Source organism: Staurois parvus, unplaced genomic scaffold (genome assembly GCF_062004578.1).
Source record: "Staurois parvus isolate SC_StPar_1 unplaced genomic scaffold, SC_StPar_1.0 ptg000636l, whole genome shotgun sequence".
Classification (NCBI taxonomy): Eukaryota; Metazoa; Chordata; class Amphibia; order Anura; family Ranidae; genus Staurois; species Staurois parvus.
Window position 1 is genome coordinate 10,450,722 of NW_028318432.1, and position 21,763 is coordinate 10,472,484.

At 39.4% G+C, this 21,763-nt stretch overlaps 1 protein-coding gene across 1 annotated transcript in view; it reads left to right on the plus strand.

The window, feature by feature from the left end:
* RAB18 (RAB18, member RAS oncogene family) overlaps window positions 1-21,413 on the plus strand; it is a 51,901-nt gene extending 30,488 nt beyond the window's left edge. The window contains exons 3-7 of the mRNA XM_089693815.1: window positions 664-725; window positions 9,340-9,412; window positions 13,213-13,331; window positions 15,327-15,393; window positions 18,308-21,413. Of these exons, the coding sequence (XP_089549941.1) occupies window positions 664-725; window positions 9,340-9,412; window positions 13,213-13,331; window positions 15,327-15,393; window positions 18,308-18,480 (494 nt within the window). The 3' untranslated portion in view covers window positions 18,481-21,413. The remainder of the gene's footprint in view (window positions 1-663; window positions 726-9,339; window positions 9,413-13,212; window positions 13,332-15,326; window positions 15,394-18,307) is intronic.
* The last annotated feature ends 350 nt before the right edge of the window (window positions 21,414-21,763 follow it).

Consider the following 21,763-nt stretch of genomic DNA (forward strand, 5'->3'; position numbering starts at 1 on the left):
AAAAAAAACCTCTCTAGCATTTTTCACCAAACTGAGCATATGCAGAGTGACTCCAGATATGTCTTATCAGGAGATAGGAGGAGGACACTGGAAGAAGGGGAGGATCAGAGAAGTCAGGGTCAAACAGCGGTTTAAACCCTTAGGTCACGCAGTGAGTAGAACAAGCATGCTTTACTACATTTACAAACTGATTTTACTGTAGTGGGTTTAATAGCACTTTAAATACACTTAAATTAGGCTAATCTCTCATCTGTAAATGAAAAGTTTTTTTTTTTAATATTTTTTAAAGTATTGAGTTTTTTTTCTGTGAATAAGCTACAATCACCTCTTCTGTGAATAAAATGTTAATCCAAAAACAAATCACTTCGGTTTAGGTTGTGCCTCTTGACTGTATTTGAGAAAAGTGTAGGCTGTATAAAACCAAAGAACGAGAGCTGCTCCATAAACAATAACTCTTATACAAATAGGGCTTTATTTGCTCTTCTTATCTGAGTCTACTGTCATTCTGGAATAACGCCTTATGGGAGAGCATGAAGAGACTTGTTTATTCATAGTATGTCACCTATAGATCTATTATGATGTAGTTCAGCGATTTATAAAAAAAACAAAAAAACCAGCCAATTATTTGCAATACAAATAACATACCTATGGTTTATTTTGTAGGTGTTGATTTTAAAGTGAAAACCATTTCAGTTGATGGTAATAAAGCAAAGTTGGCCATTTGGGTAAGTACAAGTAAAAACAGTTCTCTGTGATGACCTTATTTTGACAATACAGCACGTCAAATTCTAGAATCAGTAAGTTGGAGAAGGAAAGGGTGCACACAAAATGATTCTTCAGTGTTGCTATGATCAGTGCTGCCCTGATATAAAAAGGATGGCGCGGCTTGCCACAAATCTTCAATAAATTAAATCTCGCCAGCACATTGTATGTTCAAAAGAGTTTTATTATTAATCACAGTACAAGCAATGTTTCAAAGTACACGACCCCTTCATCAGGTAGACTGTGACAATAGTGATGCATCACAGAGCCCACTATATACAGATACAGACCAATCAGAGAGCTTCTCCCCAGCAATGCAGAACCACAACCATGGTGATAGTTAATTACCACAGCTGTTAAGTGAGTATCTTGAAATCTCCCAAGCACATGGTCCAGAAGATGTGCATACATACATGCAAAAAACTAAGGTAGAAGTGTGCAGATCATAATAAATAGCGTTGGTGCTGTTCGCTCCATGAAATTGACCGCAGAGTGTTTACTGCTGCCATGTACTGTATGCACCATCGTCAAAACCAGAAGCAACTGGTGTTGATGATGGTTCACTTCTGATCTGGTGATGGTGAACACAAGGCTGTCACCATGAAAATGGTAAAACTTCCTGCTATCAATTCCATGACGTGGACAGTGCCAGCAATGTTGCTTTGATTTGCAAACTTCTACCTCCCTTTTTTTTTTTTTTTTTAATTAACTTGTTATACTTTCTTGGTCTGTTCAAAGGTTTTGTAAAGAGCAACCCCTAGCCTCTTCTTTTTGGGTCTCCGCATGGCGGTCCTGGCTCATCCCCCCTGCCAAGTGCCTCCAATAGCAAGTCTCTTGCTATGAGGGCACTCAGGCAACTCTCTCCTATGAATGGACGTTGTCTATTCACAGAAAAGTGTGGCTCGGCTCCGCCCCCCACTCTCTCCTCATTGGAGCACTGGCTGTCATTGACAGCAGCAGGAGCCAATGTCTCCCACTGCAGTTTGAGCCAGTGAGGAAAGAGAGACCTGGGATAGCCTCTGCTCTCATGCACATTGCTGGATCGAGATGGGTCTAAGGTAAGTATAAGGGGTCCTGGGAGGAGCTGCACCCAGAAGGTTCATTACATTTTTACATAAAAGCGGTAGTAAACTGCAAAAAATTAAACAAAAAAAAAAAGTATTTTTTCCTGCTAGTTAAGATCATAATGGTCATAGTTAAGGACCTTTCAAGCATTCCAGGCCCTCCTACCTGCTCTTTGTGTTTTTCACCTGCATAAGATTTACATGGTTCATGTAAATTCTTTGTCATTTGTTAGGCTCTACACAGGGTCTATAGTTTAGTAGATAATCACATTCCTGTTTGACATTTCTGTTTGTATAGAAACATGAGGCATGACACTGCAGAGGTTAATCCATGACTTCTGTCTGTAGTCTAAGGCAGGCCATAGACAGAGCGAATTCCTTTCCTGCAAGCACGAGTTGACAGGTGGAATCCCTTCTGCTGACCCATTGTTTTTGTGCCCGCTGGGAGAACACAGTGATTATTGCTAGCGGCTATAACACGCTAGCAATAATCGCATGTGAAATCCGACAGGCTGGTTGTAGCCAGGTTGATTGATCACCTCTGCTAATTTGTTTGCAAGATGTCAGAATAGCCTCCCAGAGCTGCTGTTTGGATGTAAACTGCCTCCCACCCTCATAAATCTTTTGCTTGAGGATGCTCCAAAGGTTCTCAATAGGATTGAGGTCAGGGGAGGATGGAGGCCACACCATGACCTTCTCTCCTTTTATCCACATAGCAGCCATTGATGCAGAGATATTCTTTGCAGCATGAGATGGTGCATTGTCATGCATGAAGATGATTTTATTACGGAAAGCATAGTTCTTCCTTCTGTACCGGGGAAGAAAGTGGTCAGTCATAAACTCCACATACTTTGCAGAGGTCATTTTTACACCTTTGGGGACCCTAAAGGGGCTGATCAGCTCTGTTCCCATGATTCTGGCCCAAAACATGACTCCACCACTGCCTTGCTGACGTCGCAGCCTTGTTGGAACAGGGTGGCCATCCACCAACCATCTACTACTCTATCCATCTGGACTATCCAGGGTTGCACGGCACTCATCAGTGAACAGGATTGTTTGAAAATTAGTCTTCATGTATTTTTCTGCCCAATGCAGCCGTTTCTGCTTGTGAGCATTGGTTATTGGTGGCCGAATAGAAGGTTTATGCACAGTTGCAAGACTCTGGAGGACTCTACACCTTGATGTCCGTGGGACTCCAGAGGCACCAGCAGCTTCAAATATCTGTTTGCTGCTATGTAATGGTATTTTAGCAGCTGCTCTCTTGATCCGATGCATGGATCTGGCAGAAATCTTCCTCAATGTGCCTTTATCTGCACCAACCAGTCTGTGCTCTGATTCAGCCACAAATCTCTTAATAGTGCGATGATCACGCTTATGTTTTCGTGAAATATCTAATGTTTTCATATCTCGTCCAAGGCATTGAAATATTTCACTCTTTTTGGCAGCAGAGAGATCTTTTTTCTTCTCCATATTGCTTGAAAATGGTGCTCTGCTTAATAATGTGGAACGCCCTCCTTTAGTAGTTTTTCCTTAAATTGGGCTCACCGGCCAATCTAATTATCACAGGTGTCCGAGATTGTTTTCAGTGATCAACAGACCCCTGACACACAATGCCATCCATAAGTTAAACTGAAAAACAAAATATTTAATCTTTGTGACTCTTAAATAGAATTTGCATAATAATTTGGAACAGGGTGTATTTTAAATGATAGAGACAGAATATCAACCAAAAATCCAGAAAAAAACACGATACAAATGTTATAAATTGAGTTGCAGTTCAGTGAGTAAAAAAGCATTTGATCCCCAAGCAGAACATGACTTGGTACTGGGTGGAGAAACCCTTGTTGGCAAGCACAGAGGTCAGATGTTTCTTGTAGTTGGTTACCAGGTTTGCACACATCTCAGGAGGGATTTTGGTCCACTCTTCTTTACAGATCTTCTCTAAATACTTCGAGTTGCCAAGCGACAGCCAAGAAACATTAAGTGTCGGCTTCTTCCATACGTTTTCTACAGGATTAATGTCTGAAGACTGGCTAGGCCACTCCATTACCTTAGAGCAGAGGTCCAGTGAGAAAAAAAAAAAAGTCAGCAGCTACAAAAACTGTAGCTGCTGACTTTTAAAAAAGAAAACACACTCGCCTTTTCCTCGATCCCGTGGTGTCCTCACACCGGCCAGGTTGACCGACTGTTCTGACTTATCAGCGCTGGCATCTTCAGTGTAGGCACCTGGCTGTGATAGCTTGCGGCTTCACTTCCAGGTGCCCACTGCGCATGCACAAGTAGCGCTGTGCTTTGTGAATGGTCATGTAGTCTTCTGGGACCTGTCACGCGTGCCAGAGGACTATGGGAAGGGAGGGGGAACAACTTTTTTTTTTTTTTTTTTAAGCTAGACATAAGTTGTCATTAGGAGCACCTTCTTAAATTGACAGGACTAATCTGTGTACCACATGAGTACAGTCTGTGGGAGCCAGAATTATTGTTGGTAGGGAATCAAATACTTATTTTACTCAACTGCAACTCAATTTATAACATTTGTATCGTGTTTTTTCTGGATTTTGGTTGATACTCTGTCTCCTGTCATTTAAAATACACCTCTGATAAAAATGATAGATCCTTAATTTCTTTGTAAGTGGGCAAACTTACAAAATCTGCAGGGAATCAAATAATTTCCCCATTGTATCCCACAATCCCAGGGTCTCTCCCTCTAGTGCTGGTGCAGGTGAAAGCAATTACCAGAGCTTACATGAAGAGATATGTTCGTTTCATAAAACATTTGTGATGCAACACAGAGAATTGGTCAGGCCTCCATGTGACCTGGAACAAGAAGTTGTTTGTCTCGTTGGTGAACAGGGACAAGGTAGTTGGAGTACTGCATGGACATAGGGGAAGAGAATTGATCAGCCATGACATTACAAACTGCCGTCACAACATGAGAGTTCATCATTACAAGGGAAGGCAACAAACAATACAGGGATTATAAATACACTAACACCTAGTTAAAATTGCAAACACATTTGAAAGTGTACAATGCCTTTAAACTGTACTAATAGTGTCTTGGTCCGGCGTCTACCATGAACAGGAATGCATGGGTTTCACAAGCTTTCCTTTTTTAGGCTATGGAATTGGGCTGTTTTCCAGCCTAAGAATGGGATCCAAAGGACACAAGAATAGATCAAAAGACTAACAAAGGTGCCCACAGGTTTCACAAAATGCCTGAACTTCCACACTACTTGTTACTTTTTTTGTAGACCGTTCAGTTTAACATGAACCTGATGTTTTTTTGTCTTTTTTTTTTCTTGCACAAATATTTGACATCAAACAGCATTAGATAAAGTTTCAGTACAAAAGGGAAAGGGAATATATGTCAAAGTACACATAAGGTAACTTTAGTAGTATGTGAAAAACAAATACGTTAGCAAATGTTAGGAGCTGGGCCTCAGAAGGAATTGTAGAAATCTCATGAACAGGTGGTCCTGGCTAGGAGTCTTATAAACTGAACATGCTTTCTTCTTACTGTATACATTCATGAGTCATATACGTGTTTTAAAGAGCCAGGAACCATGTGCAGTCAGCATTAGAAATTAATCACAAAAGCTAATCAGATCATCCAAGTGTGCATGTTTATGTTCAGTGGAGGGAGGAGGAGCCTGCCTCCATACTGGATGGTGTCCAGCACGCTGTGTGGTTTTTTTTTTTTTTTTTTGTGTTTTTTTTACCCCTTTCCTAATTTGAATTGCCCGCAATTATTTTGTTTACATTCAGCTGTCAGCGGGCAACCCCACTTACAGCGAAGGAGTCATCGGTTGTTAAGGATGCAGGCGGCCAGCTATCAACCAGATAAATGCCAGAAAAATGCTGACACAAAAACAAAAGACTCTGGGAAACAACTTTATTAGTGGTTTGTTTTTTTTTATCCAGCGGTTTGTCAACTCCTAGTGTGCATGGAGCCTACATGAGCTGCGGGGCGAGAATGACCAGGCCCACAGCTCACTGGAGCAAAAAAGTCAGTTTGGCTAGAGAAGAGTTCAGAGGATACCCGAACTTATTTCCACTCAGCATGATGGCTAAGCAACTAGCTTTTGAAGAATGAGAGGCCAGCAGCGACAGTTTCAATGTATCTATTAAAAATGGTTAGGAGAGATTAGCACCTGCTTTACTAATAGTTTCTCTAATTGTGTACAATTGACATTTCTCTTGTTATATGGGTACTTGGTAGAGCCAGTTTGCCATGGTTATCTGATATGCACACCTTTTGGCATCCCTCCCTCAAGGCTGACTAACTTACAAATGGATAGTGTTTTCTTGCAACATAAACTTAAGGGAAAACGTTTTGCTTGACTTGGCCTTAAAATCCTTTAGAAACATAAGCTGAACATACATTATACAATTTTCTTATTCAATTTCCTTAGATGTACCTTCAATTATGTAGTGTAAGGGCCTGCCTGATTGCATGTTTAGGTTTGACCTTATTGATTGTATAATGTATGGCCAGCCTTTAGACTTCCTTTGCTAATTACACTAGTACACAGCTAATTACACTAATTACACTAGATCCATTATATAATTTAAAAAGGGTCAGAGTGAAGAATTAGGATTAATATACCCTAAAGTGGTAAAGTATGGACAAGACATTTTGTGAGGTTGAATGTGCAGTAAAGTATTTCAGTAGAAAAATGTTACACAGGCGTAGGGCGTGGATGTGAGTAACTACTTTTTGTCCTTGTGTCTCTGTAGTGCAAGGCAAGCTCCAGACAGACATGAAAATTCTGCATTTAAACACAGTGAATTCAGCTCATTTCCTGAGTGCTTTGAATTTTCATTTTGGGATAGGTATTGCCAAGATGCCTGCCCTTCTGATAAAATGTCCACGAGTTGCCTGTGTCCTTGTCTTCTAATGGCCCTGATGTTGACCTTGAGAAAATTCAGGTCAGGACATGCACAAAGATGTGGCAAGCACAGCGCCAATCATCTAGTGGCTGATGGGAGATTCACATCTGTAGTTCACCAAAGGATACAGGTTTTCATATACTTTTGTATGAGGAGGAAGTTGCATAGGAGTGCTATTTTGAATATTTCTGTGAAACCGTGACTGTTGGGGCCGTTTAAATGCCAGAGAGATAGTGGTAGTTTCTCTGAAATTGCAGTTGCGGTTTTGTAAAGGGGATGGTTTAGAGTAAAAAAAAAAAATTAGATTAGTATATGTACAGTGCCTTGAAAAAGTATTCATACCCCTTGAAATTTTTCACATTTTGTCATGTTACAACCAAAAATGTAAATGTATTTATTAGGTTTTATTTGATAGACCAACACAAAGTGGCACATAATTGTGAAGTGGAAGGAAAATGATAAATGGTTTTCAAAAATGTTTACAAATATCTGAAAAGTGTGGCTTGCGTTTGTATTCAGCCCCCTTTACTCTGATACCCCTAACTAAAATCTAGTGGAACCAATTGCCTTTAGAAGTCACCTAATTAGTAAATAGAGTCCACCTGTGTGCAATTTAATCTCAGTATACATACAGCTGTTCTGTGAAGCACTCAGATATGTTAGAGAACATTAGTGAAGAAACCGTATCATGAAGGCCAAGGAACACACCAGACAGGTCAGGGATAAAATTGTGGAGTTTAAAGTAGGGTTAGGTTATATATAAAAAAAAAAAAAAAAAAAAAAAGTATCCCAAGCTTTGAGCACTGTTCAATCCATCATCGGAAAATGAAAAGAGTATGGCACAACTGCAAACCTACCAAGACATGGCCATCCACTTAAACTGACAGGCCGGGCAAAGACAGCATTAATCAGAGAAGCAGCCAAGAGGCCCATGGTAACTCTGGAGGAGCTGCAGAGATCCACAGCTCAGGTGAGAGAATCTGTCCACAGGACAACTATTAGTCTTGCACTCCACAAATCTGGCCTTTATGAAAGAGTGGCAAGAAGAAAGCCATTGTTGAAAGAAAGCCATAAGAAGTCCCATTTGCAAGAAGCCATGTGGGGGACACAGCAAACATGTGGAAGAAGGTGCTCTGGTCAGATGAGACCGAAATTGAACTTTTTGGCCTAAACGCAAATTGCTATGTGTGGCAGAAAATGAACACTACACATCACCCTGAACACACTATCCCTACTGTGAAACATGGTGGAGGCAACATCTTGTTGTGGGGATGCTTTTCTTCAGCAGGGACAGGGAAGCTGGTCAGAGTTGATGGGAAGATGGATGGAGCCAAATACAGGGCAGTCTTAGAAGAAAACCTGTTGGAGTCTGCGAAAGACTTGAGACTGGGGTGGAGGTTCACCTTCCAGCAGGACAACGACCCTAAACATACAGCCAGAGCTACAATGGAATGGTTTAGATCAAAGCATATTCATGTGTTAGAATGGCCCAGTCAAAGTCCAGACCTAAATCCAATTGAGAATCTGTGGTAAGAAAATTGCTGTTCAGATGCTCTCCATCCAATCTGACAGAGCTTGAGCAATTTTGCAAAGAAGAATGGGCAGAAATGTCCCTCTCTAGATGTGCAAAGCTGGTAGAGACATCCCCAAAAAGACTTGCAGCTGTAATTGCAGTGCAAGGTGGTTCTACAAAGTATTGATTGCGGGGGGGCTGAATACAAATGCACGCCACAGTTTTCAGATAAAATTTGTAAACAATTTTGCTTGAGGTCACCTCAGGTAAAAAAGTTTTAAAACCATTTATCATTTTCCTTCCACTTCACAATTATGTGCCACTTTGTGTTGGTCTATCACGTAAATAATCCCAATAAAATACATTTATGTTTTTTGCTGTAACATGACAAAATGTGGAAAATTTCAAGGGGTATGAATAATTTTTCAAGGCTCTGTAATTATCTGGGGGACATATGTCAATCCTGTTGCATCAACAGAATTATTGCAAATTACAGCCCAAGTCATACATTTCCCTTTTGGCTGCTCTAAAATTGCAGAGGGGTTTGTTTACTAAAGCTGGAGAATGCAAAATCGGGCTCACTTCTGCATAGAAACCAATCCGCTTCGGACCTAAGCTTGTTCAATTAAGCTTTGGCAATAAAACGTGGAAGCTGATTGGTTTCTATGCAGAAGTGAGGCTGATTTTGCATTCTCCAGCTTTAGTAAATAACCCCAGTGTGACCTAATGAGGCATGACCCAGACCACTGTCTGTTGAGTGTGAAAATCTCTCTCATCTTCCATAATAAATCTTGGTTTATCTCTGAATTTTGCTAACTATCGCACTTGGCTGCCCAGGAATACTTGCTAAAGGAGATGCAGCCTGATTTGCAATTAATTGTGTTGTTAATTTGCTTGCTAAATGTTTTCTCCTTGTTTCAAGAAGGCAGAGTGGTGGGTTTGTTGGTCCTTATTGCTCACAAAACTTGGTTGGTTGTACTGTCCTGTTCAATGCAATCAGCAGTGATGCGGTTTGTCCACTAGATGGTGGTGTGGTACAATATAAACAGTTCACTTGGTAAGTTATATGACTGACTTGAAAATCTATAATGATGTCTTTTATCTGTTTTATAGGACACTGCTGGACAAGAACGTTTCCGGACCTTGACTCCTAGCTATTACAGGGGTGCACAAGGTGTTATATTGGGTAAGGAATGTTTTTTTACGTTTTAAATGACAGTGCATCGAATCTGCCTTAATGCACAAAGTTTGATTCAGCTTGGAGTCTGTGGATCCAATACAAAGCTATTGAGTAGTTCCCATTATTCAGTGTCCACCATGGAGATCTCTGCCCTTTTATCTTCCCTTTCTTTTTTTTTTCTTTTTTTTTTGTCTTTTATTATTATGTCTGTTTTTTTTCTTAGAGGTGCTGACAACTAGCCTCTTATCATGCTCAGTGGGTAGTTCTCTGTACCTGCCTCACCAGGAGATGTTTGAAAACAGAATTGGATATTCTGGACTCTGTAGTAGCTGTAGGATAAATGGGAATTTTATTTTTTATTTTCTTTGTTCTCCTTGGCAGGTAGATGTTGATCTTCTAGTAGTCACCCAAAATATTGGTGCCCTGCAATGCTGTTATTTGATATCATTTTTAAGGTGTCTTTTCTGTCATTTATATTGAGTACATAAGTAGTTTATTTTGTATTTTGAGGGTATATATCCTCAAAAATTACTAATACCTTATCATTGCACAAAGTTTTCAGTAGACATATTGTGCTATATAACTGATGCGTGATACATTTACCTGGAATCTTGGATGTTTTGTATTAAAGGATAACTCCACTTTCGGGGAAAAACATTGTACATAAAAGGAAATATACAGTTTATAGAATTGCAACACAAGCTGTATTGTAATTTAATCTGTTAAATTTACCTTTCCTCTTCAACCTGCAGCGCTGTAATTTTCAAAACAATATGTTAACATGGAGGCGTTCTGTACACAGATGGTGTCTGCAATAAAATATAAGTTTTAGGCATCCTCAATCCTGCATTAGAAAGATCATATTTGATGAGATACCCCCAAAGGTTTAATCACTTCTAAAGAGTTGCCAACCCTGCTAGTTTCCTCATTAGAGCCCTGCAAGTGCATCAGCTGATAAAAAAAAGTCCCTACTTTTCAGAATCGGTGTCCAAAAGACGTAGAAGAACAAACAGGTTTTTCTTCAAACGGATGGAATCTGCAACAGAGTTTAAGAAAAAAAAAAAAAAAATCTTTTGGGTTTTTTTTTTTTTTTAAATTTCCAACAAAAGTGGAGTTACTCTTTAAAGTCCATTTTATAGTTTGTCTTATTTAGATTAGCATGTTAATCCTTTTTGCAAATAATGAAAAAAAATCAATTGAAAGTGATAAATCTGCCTTACATGGTGTACTGATGATTTGATTCTATTTAGACCTAAATATTAGTAGTAAGCTTAAAATGGAGGAAAAGTTGCAAATAATGCTTGTTAATGTGATCACATAGCAATTACTAGAAGTACGGAGGTTAGGCACCAAGCATTTAAAGTGGAGTTCCAGGCTCCACCCAAAAAAATTAAATGTCAGCAGCTACAAATACTGTAGGACACTACCCTATCCAGGGATCCAGCGATGTCCTCACCCGAACCTATTCTTCAATCAGCATTAGGTGCATGTGCCAGCACCTTCAGTAAGGGAAACCGGAAGTGAAGCCTTGAAACTTCACAACTGGTTTCCTACTCTGCATACACGTTGTGAATGTTCCTGCCGTCTTCTGGAACCTTTAAAGAGTCCAAGAAGGCTGCGGGGAATAGGAGAATATTGAACTTCTGGCTCAGATCACAGCGGTGCATCTGTTCAGAAGTGGGAGCAGGTGCCTGTCAAAACCAGGTACCCGCTCCCCCCCTAAAAAGTGCCAAATGTGGCAGTGGAGGGGGGGACAAGCTGAACTACCCCTTTTGCGTGAAGTTCCACTTTAACTACACGTCATATAAGTTTTATTTCTATCATGGTGCTTTTTAGCTCTGCCATATTCTGTTCACCTTTTATATATCAACAGTTATGGAGAAATATCTTTTGTGTGCGTGCGCAAATGTATTTATTTCAATTATTGACAATATCTGTGTATGTATGTGTGTGTTGGAGACATAACACATACTATACCACCTGTCAGAAATAGATTCATATGGATATGTTTAAGTTATATGTAGTACGGCAAGTCATGAAATTTAGAAAGTACTTTAACTCAGATTATCTATATTACACCAAAGAGAATGCAAAATGAAAGGTATTTATGAGAAATCTAGAGAGCAAAGTGTATTTATTGGTATGTGAAGTGATCAGACTTTGCTGAGTTTGAAATACTTAGAACACAGTGGGAAAGTTAGGATCCTATAGGATAACAGCTTGCACAAATTATCCATTTACACGTTTTCAGTATAGCCCTTTTGTTAATCTAGTTGAAAAGACGCTGACACTTTGCCCATTCAGGGTCCTGGTTGCCTATCCACCCTAGATAGAGTGAGGAAGAGTTAAAGTGATACTCCGCACACCCTATTTAACTTTAAATTATCCTATATCTTTATGTATATGGATGATGGCGCTGTATTTGTTTGAATTTAAAAAAAAGAAAAGTCATGTCATGTGACCCAACTGTTTCCCAGCCCATCTGCAAGGAAACATCAGTGGGAGGAGTTTCTAGTCCTCTGCTGCTGGTCGTATCTTAAAAAAAAAAAAAACAGCCTGTGAAATGCAAAGGAAAATTACAAAATGAATATCAAATACATGTTGTTTTAAATCCTCTTACACATGTATTTGAACTCAAATCTTCATTATTTTGTGCAAAAACATGGCGTGGGTTATCTAGAGGAAGTACTGCCAATCACACCCCGTTTTCACACCCTTCCAGGCTGTCTATAGTTAGTGCAGTATGTGCTTAGAATTAAAGGGAAGTTAAGCTTCATTCAATCAACATTTAGTATCCTGCCCCTATTATGTTTAGCTTTTTAGTGGCATGGAGGAGGGAGGGGCTGTCATTTATCTGGAGCTTGTACACCACATGTGTGACTTTTTAGTCATGTGGGCTGCACAGATGAGAAAAAGGAGCAAATGAACAGCTTAGAAGGGAACTGAAACTGGAGCATGCTCAGTAGATGTGGCAGCAGCTGGTCTATACAATGTTAGATGACAACGGGGTCACAGACCAGGAGGGAGGGACAGTGAACAGCAGAATAAACCAGGTGTTTTGAAAAATAGCATAGTGACTGAGTATGAACATCATATAATACAGCATATAGAGACTTTTTTTTAATGATGTGGGTTTAATGACACTTTAATAAGTTCTATCAAATTGTTATTCCTGCTGGTGCCTCCATTGGGGGGTTTTATCTTACTTACTGTGTTTGCACACCTTTTTTTGTACAGGTAACACAGTCGCCTATGGGACAGGAAGGCAATTCAAACATAATCTCAAGTTCTAGCCTTTCTTTACTGTGTTCATTTCCCATGTGCCTTCCCCTCCTGCCCTGAGAAAAAATTGAGAAAAACTTTCCAGGCAGAGCCACAAATGGTAGTAAAAACCAAGACTAATGCAGGCCATAGACGGTTCGTTTATCGGCTGATTTTTCTTCCGAAAGAATAATCAGCCGATTCTCGCACTGTTAGTGGAGCAATGGCATCGGCCGATTTTCGCGTTTTCCTCCTCATTTCTTTTATCGGTCATGCTGGAAAATTGGTGAAAAACGGCCGATTTTCGCAATCATTGGTGGCAACAGAACGACCGATGTTTTGTTTTTTCGGACGATAAATCGGCCGATAAACGAACAGTCTATGGTCTGCATAACTTCCCAGTTCTATCTAAAACATTTTTTTCATTAGTTAGGTTAATGGTACACAGGTGGTATTTGTGGTCAGTATGTGTAAGGACAGTGCCAGCCTTGTATTTTTGTATCTTTTTCCTTCTAAATGTCACTATTCTGCTTCTGTTTTTTCAGTTTATGATGTGACGAGAAGGGACACATTCGTACGGCTGGACAACTGGTTAAATGAGTTGGAGACATATTGCACAAGAAATGACATAGTAAAAATGTTAGTTGGAAACAAGATAGACAAGGTAAGTCACTACTAACTGTTTAACCATTTCAGTACCGGACAATTCCCCCCCTTCCTGCCCAGGTCAATGTTCAGATTTCAGCGCTGTCACACTTTGAATGACAATTACTCAGTCATACAACACAGTACCCAAATTAAGTTTTTATAATTTTTTGAGACATAGTTTTCATTTCATTTATTTGTTATTTTTTGCTATATTAATGAAAACAAATTCCCCTCGCTCTTTTAAAATACAGCATTAGACATTCCAAAAAGTTAAAAAAAAAAAAATATATAAAATAAATATGTAGCCTTATGGTAGGTTAATTGGATCCCGTCTAAATTGTCCCTAGTATGTGTATGTATGAATGTAAGTTAGGGACCTTAGATTGTACACCCCTTGAGGGTTAGGGACTGATGTGAATGTACAATATATATATATATATAGTGTGTGTAAAACACTGTGTAAATTGACGGTGCTATATAATAAAAATAAATCTTTCTTCCTATATTTAGGCCAAAGTGTATTCTGATACATTTCTTTGGTAAAAATAACCCAAATCATTGTATAGCTAATTTGTATGAAAGCTATAGAGTCTACAAACTGATATAGTTGTTTTGTCTTAATGTATGTTATGTTTTGTCTTTAGGTATGAAAATGGTAGTAATATTGGTGTTGATACATTCTGACACCTCCAGGTTCTAGGGACAGTGCTTTCTAATGCTATACTCCTGGCTCCCTCTTCTGCAAGTGCCCCAATTGTAAGCTGCTTCCTATAGGAGTATGCGTATGAGCCCATTACTGAGCCGTGCTGCCTGTGTCTATAGAAGATAGAAGCTGGAGCCATTGGCTCACTATCCATCTGCCCTGTGAGGAGGGGGAGAGTGGAGAGAGCTGCTGCTCTCAGGCACATCGCTGGATCAAGATAAGGTTCAGGTAAGTATAGTGGGGCTGGGGAATAATCTTCACAGAAGGTTTTCTATCATAATGTGGAGAATGCAAAAGGGGAAGTTCTGCTTTTCCTCATCCCCCATATTTTTAGAATTTTTTGGGGGGGGTATCTGATCTTGACAGGTGCCCACTCCCACCTCTGCTCCAATCACCTAGGCAAGCTTGCACCTCTACTTCTTTCCCCCCTCAGTCTCTTGGGATATGTCACAGGACCCAGGAGACTATGGGGGACCATTCATGGGCTGCAGCATGGTGGGCGTGCAGCCAGCTGTTGAAGCAGCAAGGAGTCAGTCATCTGCCCACAGTTAAGATGCTGGTGCCTGGACCCGAATACTGACAAAGAGCTGGGTTGGGTGAGGACAGTGCTGGAACCTGGGACAGGTAAGTGTGTTTTTTTGTTTTTTTTGTGTTTGAGTCAGCAGCTACCATATTTGTAGCTGCTGACTTTTAATTTTTTTTGTTTACATGGTGAATATATCTTCTTTTAAGGTAGAAAACCCTTAAGACTTTAGAACCACTTTAATGCTCTGCAAGCAGCCGTTATGATTCTTCATGCACTCCACAGATTTGTGACAGGCTTACTGTTTTTCCTTTTGTATTCTTTTAATCTGTTATTGCACTTCAAATGATCATGTGACTAACTGAAGACCTTCCCACTCAGCATTCAGGAAGTAGGAACTGAGTAAAATCCATGTGTGAGTTTAAATTTAGGACTGTCTCAAAGTTTATGTAGACCCATGCCATGTATCTGATGTATGGCATTTTTTAATTTCTTGGAAGCATTACCAGACTGATAATGTATTTATGTATGTTTACCCAACAAAGATGTTCCAAGATTGTATTGCATTAAGTCTCCGATTTTTTTTTTTTTTTTCAGATGTAATTTTCACAGTAAGACTATATTAGAGAGAAGGTAGATTTTAAAATAAAAATTACCAAATTATAACCAAAACTTACACAAATAGTTTGGTTTAGTTCTGTGTGTGAGTTTTTAACGGCATAAAGCGTTTTGTTTTTTGAGGTTTTTTTTTTTTTTTCTCTTAATTTTTGATTGTTTTCTTTTAGGACAACCGAGAAGTAGACAGAAACGAAGGTCTCAAGTTTGCACGAAAACATTCAATGTTGTTTATAGGTAAGAAGAAACTAAATCCTTTTAAAACATTTTTTTTCTTTCTTTTTTTTTAAGTTAATGACAAAGTTGGCAGATTTATGCAGACAGGGTGACTTACAAAAGTTGAGAATCTTCACTAAAAAAACTGTATGTTCCTTTCATTTATCTGGTCACAATAAAATCAAATTCCACATCACTTTGCATACCCGATCATGTGCAGATGCTTTTCACATGATTTGATAATTGAAGTGAATATTCACACAATTTTTTCAGTGAATATTAACTTTCACAATAGAATTCCCACTTTTTTAGCTTTTTAATCACAAGAAAAGTCACCTGGGAAATATAGACCTGATAGAAGCTAGGAAATCAACTTCTCGCAAGTCTACCATTGCATTTGTTCGGTGTTTCTCTCCTGGTGTGAGGGTGGAAGATTCCACTTCAGGAAGTATTTCGTGAGTTGTGTCCTGCCTCCATTCTGGTTTGAATCCAACATAGACCTTGAGTACCCTAAAGGGTCAGTTCTCTGCCCTAGCCGTTGTTTTCCAAGGGTCTGCTCGCCTGTCAGGCTCATTTGTGAAACCCTTGAGTAGGATGTTGCTCACTGTACACTCCCCGGTGACACCCTGGAATTTCAGCCTGGCTTTGTTGATCCTTCAGAAACCATCATTCAATCCTATTCAGAAACCAAACCTTCCTATTGGGAGGATTCCCCCATCTGCCTTTATTCATACGGTTGCCTTCCTTCAATCCTTTCACCTCTACAGAATAAGGCTACTGACTCAGAAACCGGCCTTTGCAGAGAGCCCTTAAAAAATTCAGCACTAACATCAAACCATCTGGCTGAAAGGTCAATTAAGCCGTGTGGAAGCTAATGCTTCTTTTAAGCTATTGAGCTTTCTGACAGCTTTGACATAAGGGGATTCCAATTTAAATATTATTTCTTGTTTGCATATTTGTAGTAAGATAGCTCCCCTCTTGTCTGCAATTTGATTATGAACAATAATATACTTCATTCTGCCTCTGTTTACTTAGCTCAACCAATTTCAGGGACCTGAGGGCTGATTACATCTCCTAAACTTCCATTTATGCCTGCATGTCCATTCTGGTGTATTGTACAGTGCATTGGGAATCCAAAATAACTAGGTAGGGGGTTTAATAAGGAATGTACTATAAACTCCTGGGGTCACTTGCCTTGGCCCCTCCCTTTCCACCCACCACTGTGATGGCTGGCATTGCTAATGGATGGTATGGTGTGGGAGGGGACAGTCCAGAGCTCACAATCATGGTAACATAAATACTATTTACATATACTGTACTACCCTTCCATTTTCTGGGGTTTCTGTATCACCATTGCCAGAGTTCACCTGCAGATGGTTCTGCATATTAAGCCCCAGTTCACAAATGCGGCTGTGTGTGTCACAGGTGCACAAACACTGCAGCGCATTCATATGAATGGAGTGCTGTGCCTGCATTTTCTGCTGGGAAAAGGTCCCTCACCTTTTATAAAATGCGGGAGCACAGAAACTGCATGGTGCTGTTGCACTTTGCGATTTCTGTGTGCAGGAAACTACACCATGGTTTTCAGTGTGTGGGGCTGCCATTAAGAGGTAATGGCACCCCTGTGTGTTTTCTGTGCAGCTCTGCAACTTTGAGTGCAGGTGTGCGAATGATTGTGATTCACATGCACTCCTGCACCTGCATACACGTGAATGAAGCCTAAAGGTAAAACATAATGGTCACAGCTGGAAAAAGGCCTTAAACATAAATTCCTTGTATTTTTCTTTTTGTTATAGGATTTTAGACTGTAAAACCTTTAATTTACAATGGAAACAAAAAACTTTGTTTCAATACCCGCAGCAAGTTTGTGTGCTTTTCTACATCCACATTTGATCATCTTTTCTGTTGGACCACATCTGGAGAAGACAATATGTTACTGATTGTCTTTGAGAAACATGCACATAACTCATATTGGTGCCTACAGCTCCCCAAGGACATTATTTGTGTAATGGATTTGACACATTGTAAGTTCACCTTTTCCAAGAGTGGACTCACTTCCTGAGCCTTGTGTGTTTGATATCTTTTTTTTTTTTTTTCCTGGGGCAATCCTGGCCATAGTTGGGCATGACATCACACGGAGTTATGGCTGATTTTTAGATCTTTTTTTATGATTCACTGCTTTGTTGTAATGTTCACAGTCTTGGTTTATAGCTGGGATTCGTTTCATGCAAGTAATGTGGTAGTTTGTCTTGGTCTGTCTTCCCTCAGGTTCATTTGGTGGGCTGTGTTAAACATCTCCTATAGTTTTCTGCTTTGTTTGTAGTTTTTTGGCTTATGTACAGTCTGTGATTTGGCACAGCACTGGCTGCTATTTGTAATTCCTGCGCATACTTAATTGTTAAGCCCATCATTCATCCTAGGACTGAGTTACCAGAAATAAGACTCTTACACCAGCCAAAGCAAAACACCTTTCTCATACCTATTCTGAATTCTTGAGGTCAGGCTCTTAACCTCCAGGTCCAGCACCCATTTTTCATGGTTTCATTTTTGATGCCAAATGTGTTCCGCCCTCTGCCAAGAATCGCAGTGCTGACCCCCAGAAACTGTAGCTGTAAATTTTAATGATATCTAATGTGTTTTCATTTGATTATTGAAAGCAGCTTTGCCGGATTTGGGAACCTGTCTTTGCCTTCCCCTTGTGTGCAGATTTAGTACAAAGTCAGCGCAACGCCTGATAAAGTCAACATAATCAGAAGATTTTTTCACCTAAAATGATTTAACATCGTCAATTAACCACTTGGTTTTATTGCCTCAAAGATTTTTTTTTTTTTTTATGCGTTATGTAACTGCTTTGTAGACCGATCACTTTACAATATGAAGCTGGTTCACCCTATTGTGGTATGCCCCCCTCATAATTGTTTGTCTCTTGTTTCAGAGGCCAGTGCTAAAACCAGAGATGGTGTACAGTGTGCCTTCGAAGAACTTGTTGAAAAGATTATTCAAACTCCTGGACTTTGGGAAAGCGAGTCCCATAACAGAGGCGTCAGATTGTCAGATGAAGCTGGTGGCCGAGGAGGAACATGCGGCGGATATTGCTCCATGCTATAAACTAGTTGTACTTTCCTTCTATTTAATCAGAATCTAGTGATACCGGTTTCCTGTATATATAAACTCATTTATGGCTAATCTAGGGACCTTTTCAGTGTGCACATATTTGTATCATGAGGCAGATATTTGTAGAGTTATGTCCAGCAAGCTTGCAGTCAAACAGCGCACGAAACTTTTTGAATTTTTATTAGTGGCCAGCTGCATTAACCAGTGCATTAATTGCAGTGCCACCTGTTCCTGTACTTTTTAACACTTAATCATTACTACACCATTCTAAGCTTTGTGTTCTATGTCTTTTTTTTTGCCCTCCATGCATTGCCTGTCTACCTATTTAGCTGCTTAAAGTGGACCTTCACTCCCAAAAATGGATTTTTACGCTGTGCAACAAAATACAAACCAATCAACCCCCCATTCCCCCCCACCCACCTCCTCCACCCCATCCACCTCATCCATTCTTGCCTAGGCAAAAATGATGTCCTCCTCTCCCTGTAAAATACTAAGGTGGCTGCAGGAGCAGGGACACAGTGGTTGAAGGGTAGCTGATAACTTGTCATTTGGGGCCTGATGCAACCACCTGGAAGAAACTGCCATCCCTCATTGTAGAGAGCAAAGGTGGTGGCGTGGGGCCTGGCCTTTGGCAGTGGATCATAGCAGCAAATTAAAAGGTTCACTGGAAAGGTTTTTTCTTTTTAATGAAAATGTTGCATAAGAGGAGATAAAAAGACAGAGGGGCAGAGAAGTTCCTCTTTAAATATTTATGAGATCATTGCTGAGACAACCCTGATTCTCACAATATCCTTTTGCTAAATGATGACTAATGTTATAGTATGTAAATGCTTGTACACAGCACACTGATTTCTTGAGAATTTCTCACTTCGTACATGTCTCTTGAGAAGAGAAAGTGATCGAAGGAGTCCTATCAAAGCCATTGGCTTCCTATCGCATGTCAGTCTGTTGAAAGGTCCAGTAAACCTGCTTTAGAGCATGGTTCATGTGAAAGAGCTATAAGTGACATTCACAAAATGTAATTTGTTTTAAGAAAATCCAGCACCTAAAGTGGTCGTAAAGCGCTGACATGAAAAATGAACAAAGAACATCCACTATAGTGTGTATTAACTTGAATCCAAAGTACCAAGTGTGGTTCCTTTCTGATCTCACCTCTGCCTGCATGACTCACTTCCAATAGATTAAGATTAAGCTGATATCACAGCTTCCTGAGAGATGCCCCCTCCATCACACAGCAGATGACTCATACCCTCTGCTCTGTTTCTCTGAACCGGAGAAGAGGGACATGCCACTTTACTCCAGTCAGTTCTCAGATTACATATGGCTCTGTGCTCTAACTGTGCAGTGTATGAGATGTCAGATCCCCAACCTCTGCTTTCTGCTGTTGAGAAAAATCTTTTCACCTGTGTGCTGTGGAAGGCTATACAGGACAAATTGCTATGGATAAAGAGGTACAACTATGTAGGAGGATTTGTTTTATAGATGTGCATCATCTGAGTTTAGTCACTTTACTTGGGTATATGTAAGAGTTTACAGCCACTTTAAGTGTTGAATAGAGTGTGAAAGGTTTGATTATCAAGGTAATTTTGGTGCCTGTGTCCCCTTGAGATGTCACTTCCTGTAATGGGGATCTCTAAGCATTGCTGTGAACCAGACTTTGTTTTCCTTCATTGCTGGAGTATATTCCTCTATATATTAGAAGATGTCACTAGGGACAGGTGGGTGTCTTTGTTTCCTAAGTGGATTTTCTACAGGAATTTATTGAATTTTTGGAGAATACATTCTATAGAAAGTATTCTCCAAAAATTCATCTGAAAGTAGTGCCCTTTAGGACTGTGGTAAGAGGGAAGTGGGAAGATATCCTCAACAGTGTCCCGGTCAAAACATTCTCTACTCACTTCATCCATATCAACTTGTAACCTGTAATCCCAGATTTTTTACGTAAATATCTGGGTTTGCCCATTGTTTGCTGATGTAGAAAGGTTCTCCCTCTTGTCTCTCAACTCCCATGGTTTACCAAGATCAAAAGCTGTAATCCAATCTTCGTGTTTAGTGCTACTTGCACCATGTAGCATCTTCTGTGGTTTAAAATGTAAATGTATTATGGTAGCGAGGCAAAAGTATTCCTTCAAGAACTGTATTTGAGAGCAGAGCATGTGTTTTTCTCTCTGCATAGTACTGATCTACAGTATGAGAAACAATTAGATTTCCATGACACTCATAGCCCTAAAATGAAATGTTCTTATCCTAAGAGAAAATCTTTTCTCATACTTAGGTTCTGGTTTGCTGAAAAATTTCTGAGCAAGTGTCTACATTTTATTTTACATGGTATGCATAGCTATGGCAATACCAAACTATATGTGTCATTAGTAATTCTTTTTATTTCAGACAATTATAGGTCTACTGGAAAATGCTTCTTCATGTTAATGTAACACTAAATTGAATGATATCTTTATATCGCATGTTGTGAAAAGTATTCTTCTCTTCTCCACTTTGTGTGGTTTGCAGTCTTATTACAATAAATGTGGGCAATGACTATAGGGAAAACCTTTTTTTTTTTTTTTTTTTTTATATTCCTCCAAGGTTTTTAACCTTTCCATATCAAGAACATGCTGATATGTTCACGAACACTATTGTTGCAAATGGGATACAATTATGTTAAGAAAAACCGTTATTGGTAGTTTTTGATTCAGTTGGTTTGATGCATTTTTATAACAACAATCACATGGACTTGCAGTTTTTTTTTTAATTTAATACCAAAAGCTTTACTCCATTTATCGTACTCAAAATGTTTACACCGTTAAAGACTTACAATGGAACTAGGATTACCTTCAGCTTATTAAGACATATTCCATTTACTGAAAGCACATTCTAACTTATTTGCATTTATGAATAAAACTTCAGATATAACAATATGGATTTCTAAACTTTGTATGGGCTGGCTTTTCTCCTTTTTTGCTTCTCATTTAGTATGTAGCATGTTTATATCAATTCTATTGGTTTATCTACGAAGTTAGCATGCAGACTACTGCTGGTAAACTTTGTACATACAAGATTTCTGTTCATATTGTGTATAAAAAGACTTTTAAATACAAGCATGAATGTGCTTTATATTGCTCTAAGAATACACATCCCTGAAGTTTTTGTAGTGTGTATAACCTTTTGAATTGAAAATGGTGTGGTTTTGTTTTTCTGCCCAAAGATCACTTTAATGGACAACTTCATGTAATTTAGAGCAGGGCTTGAAATTTACACTCGCCTGCTCGCCAATGGTGAG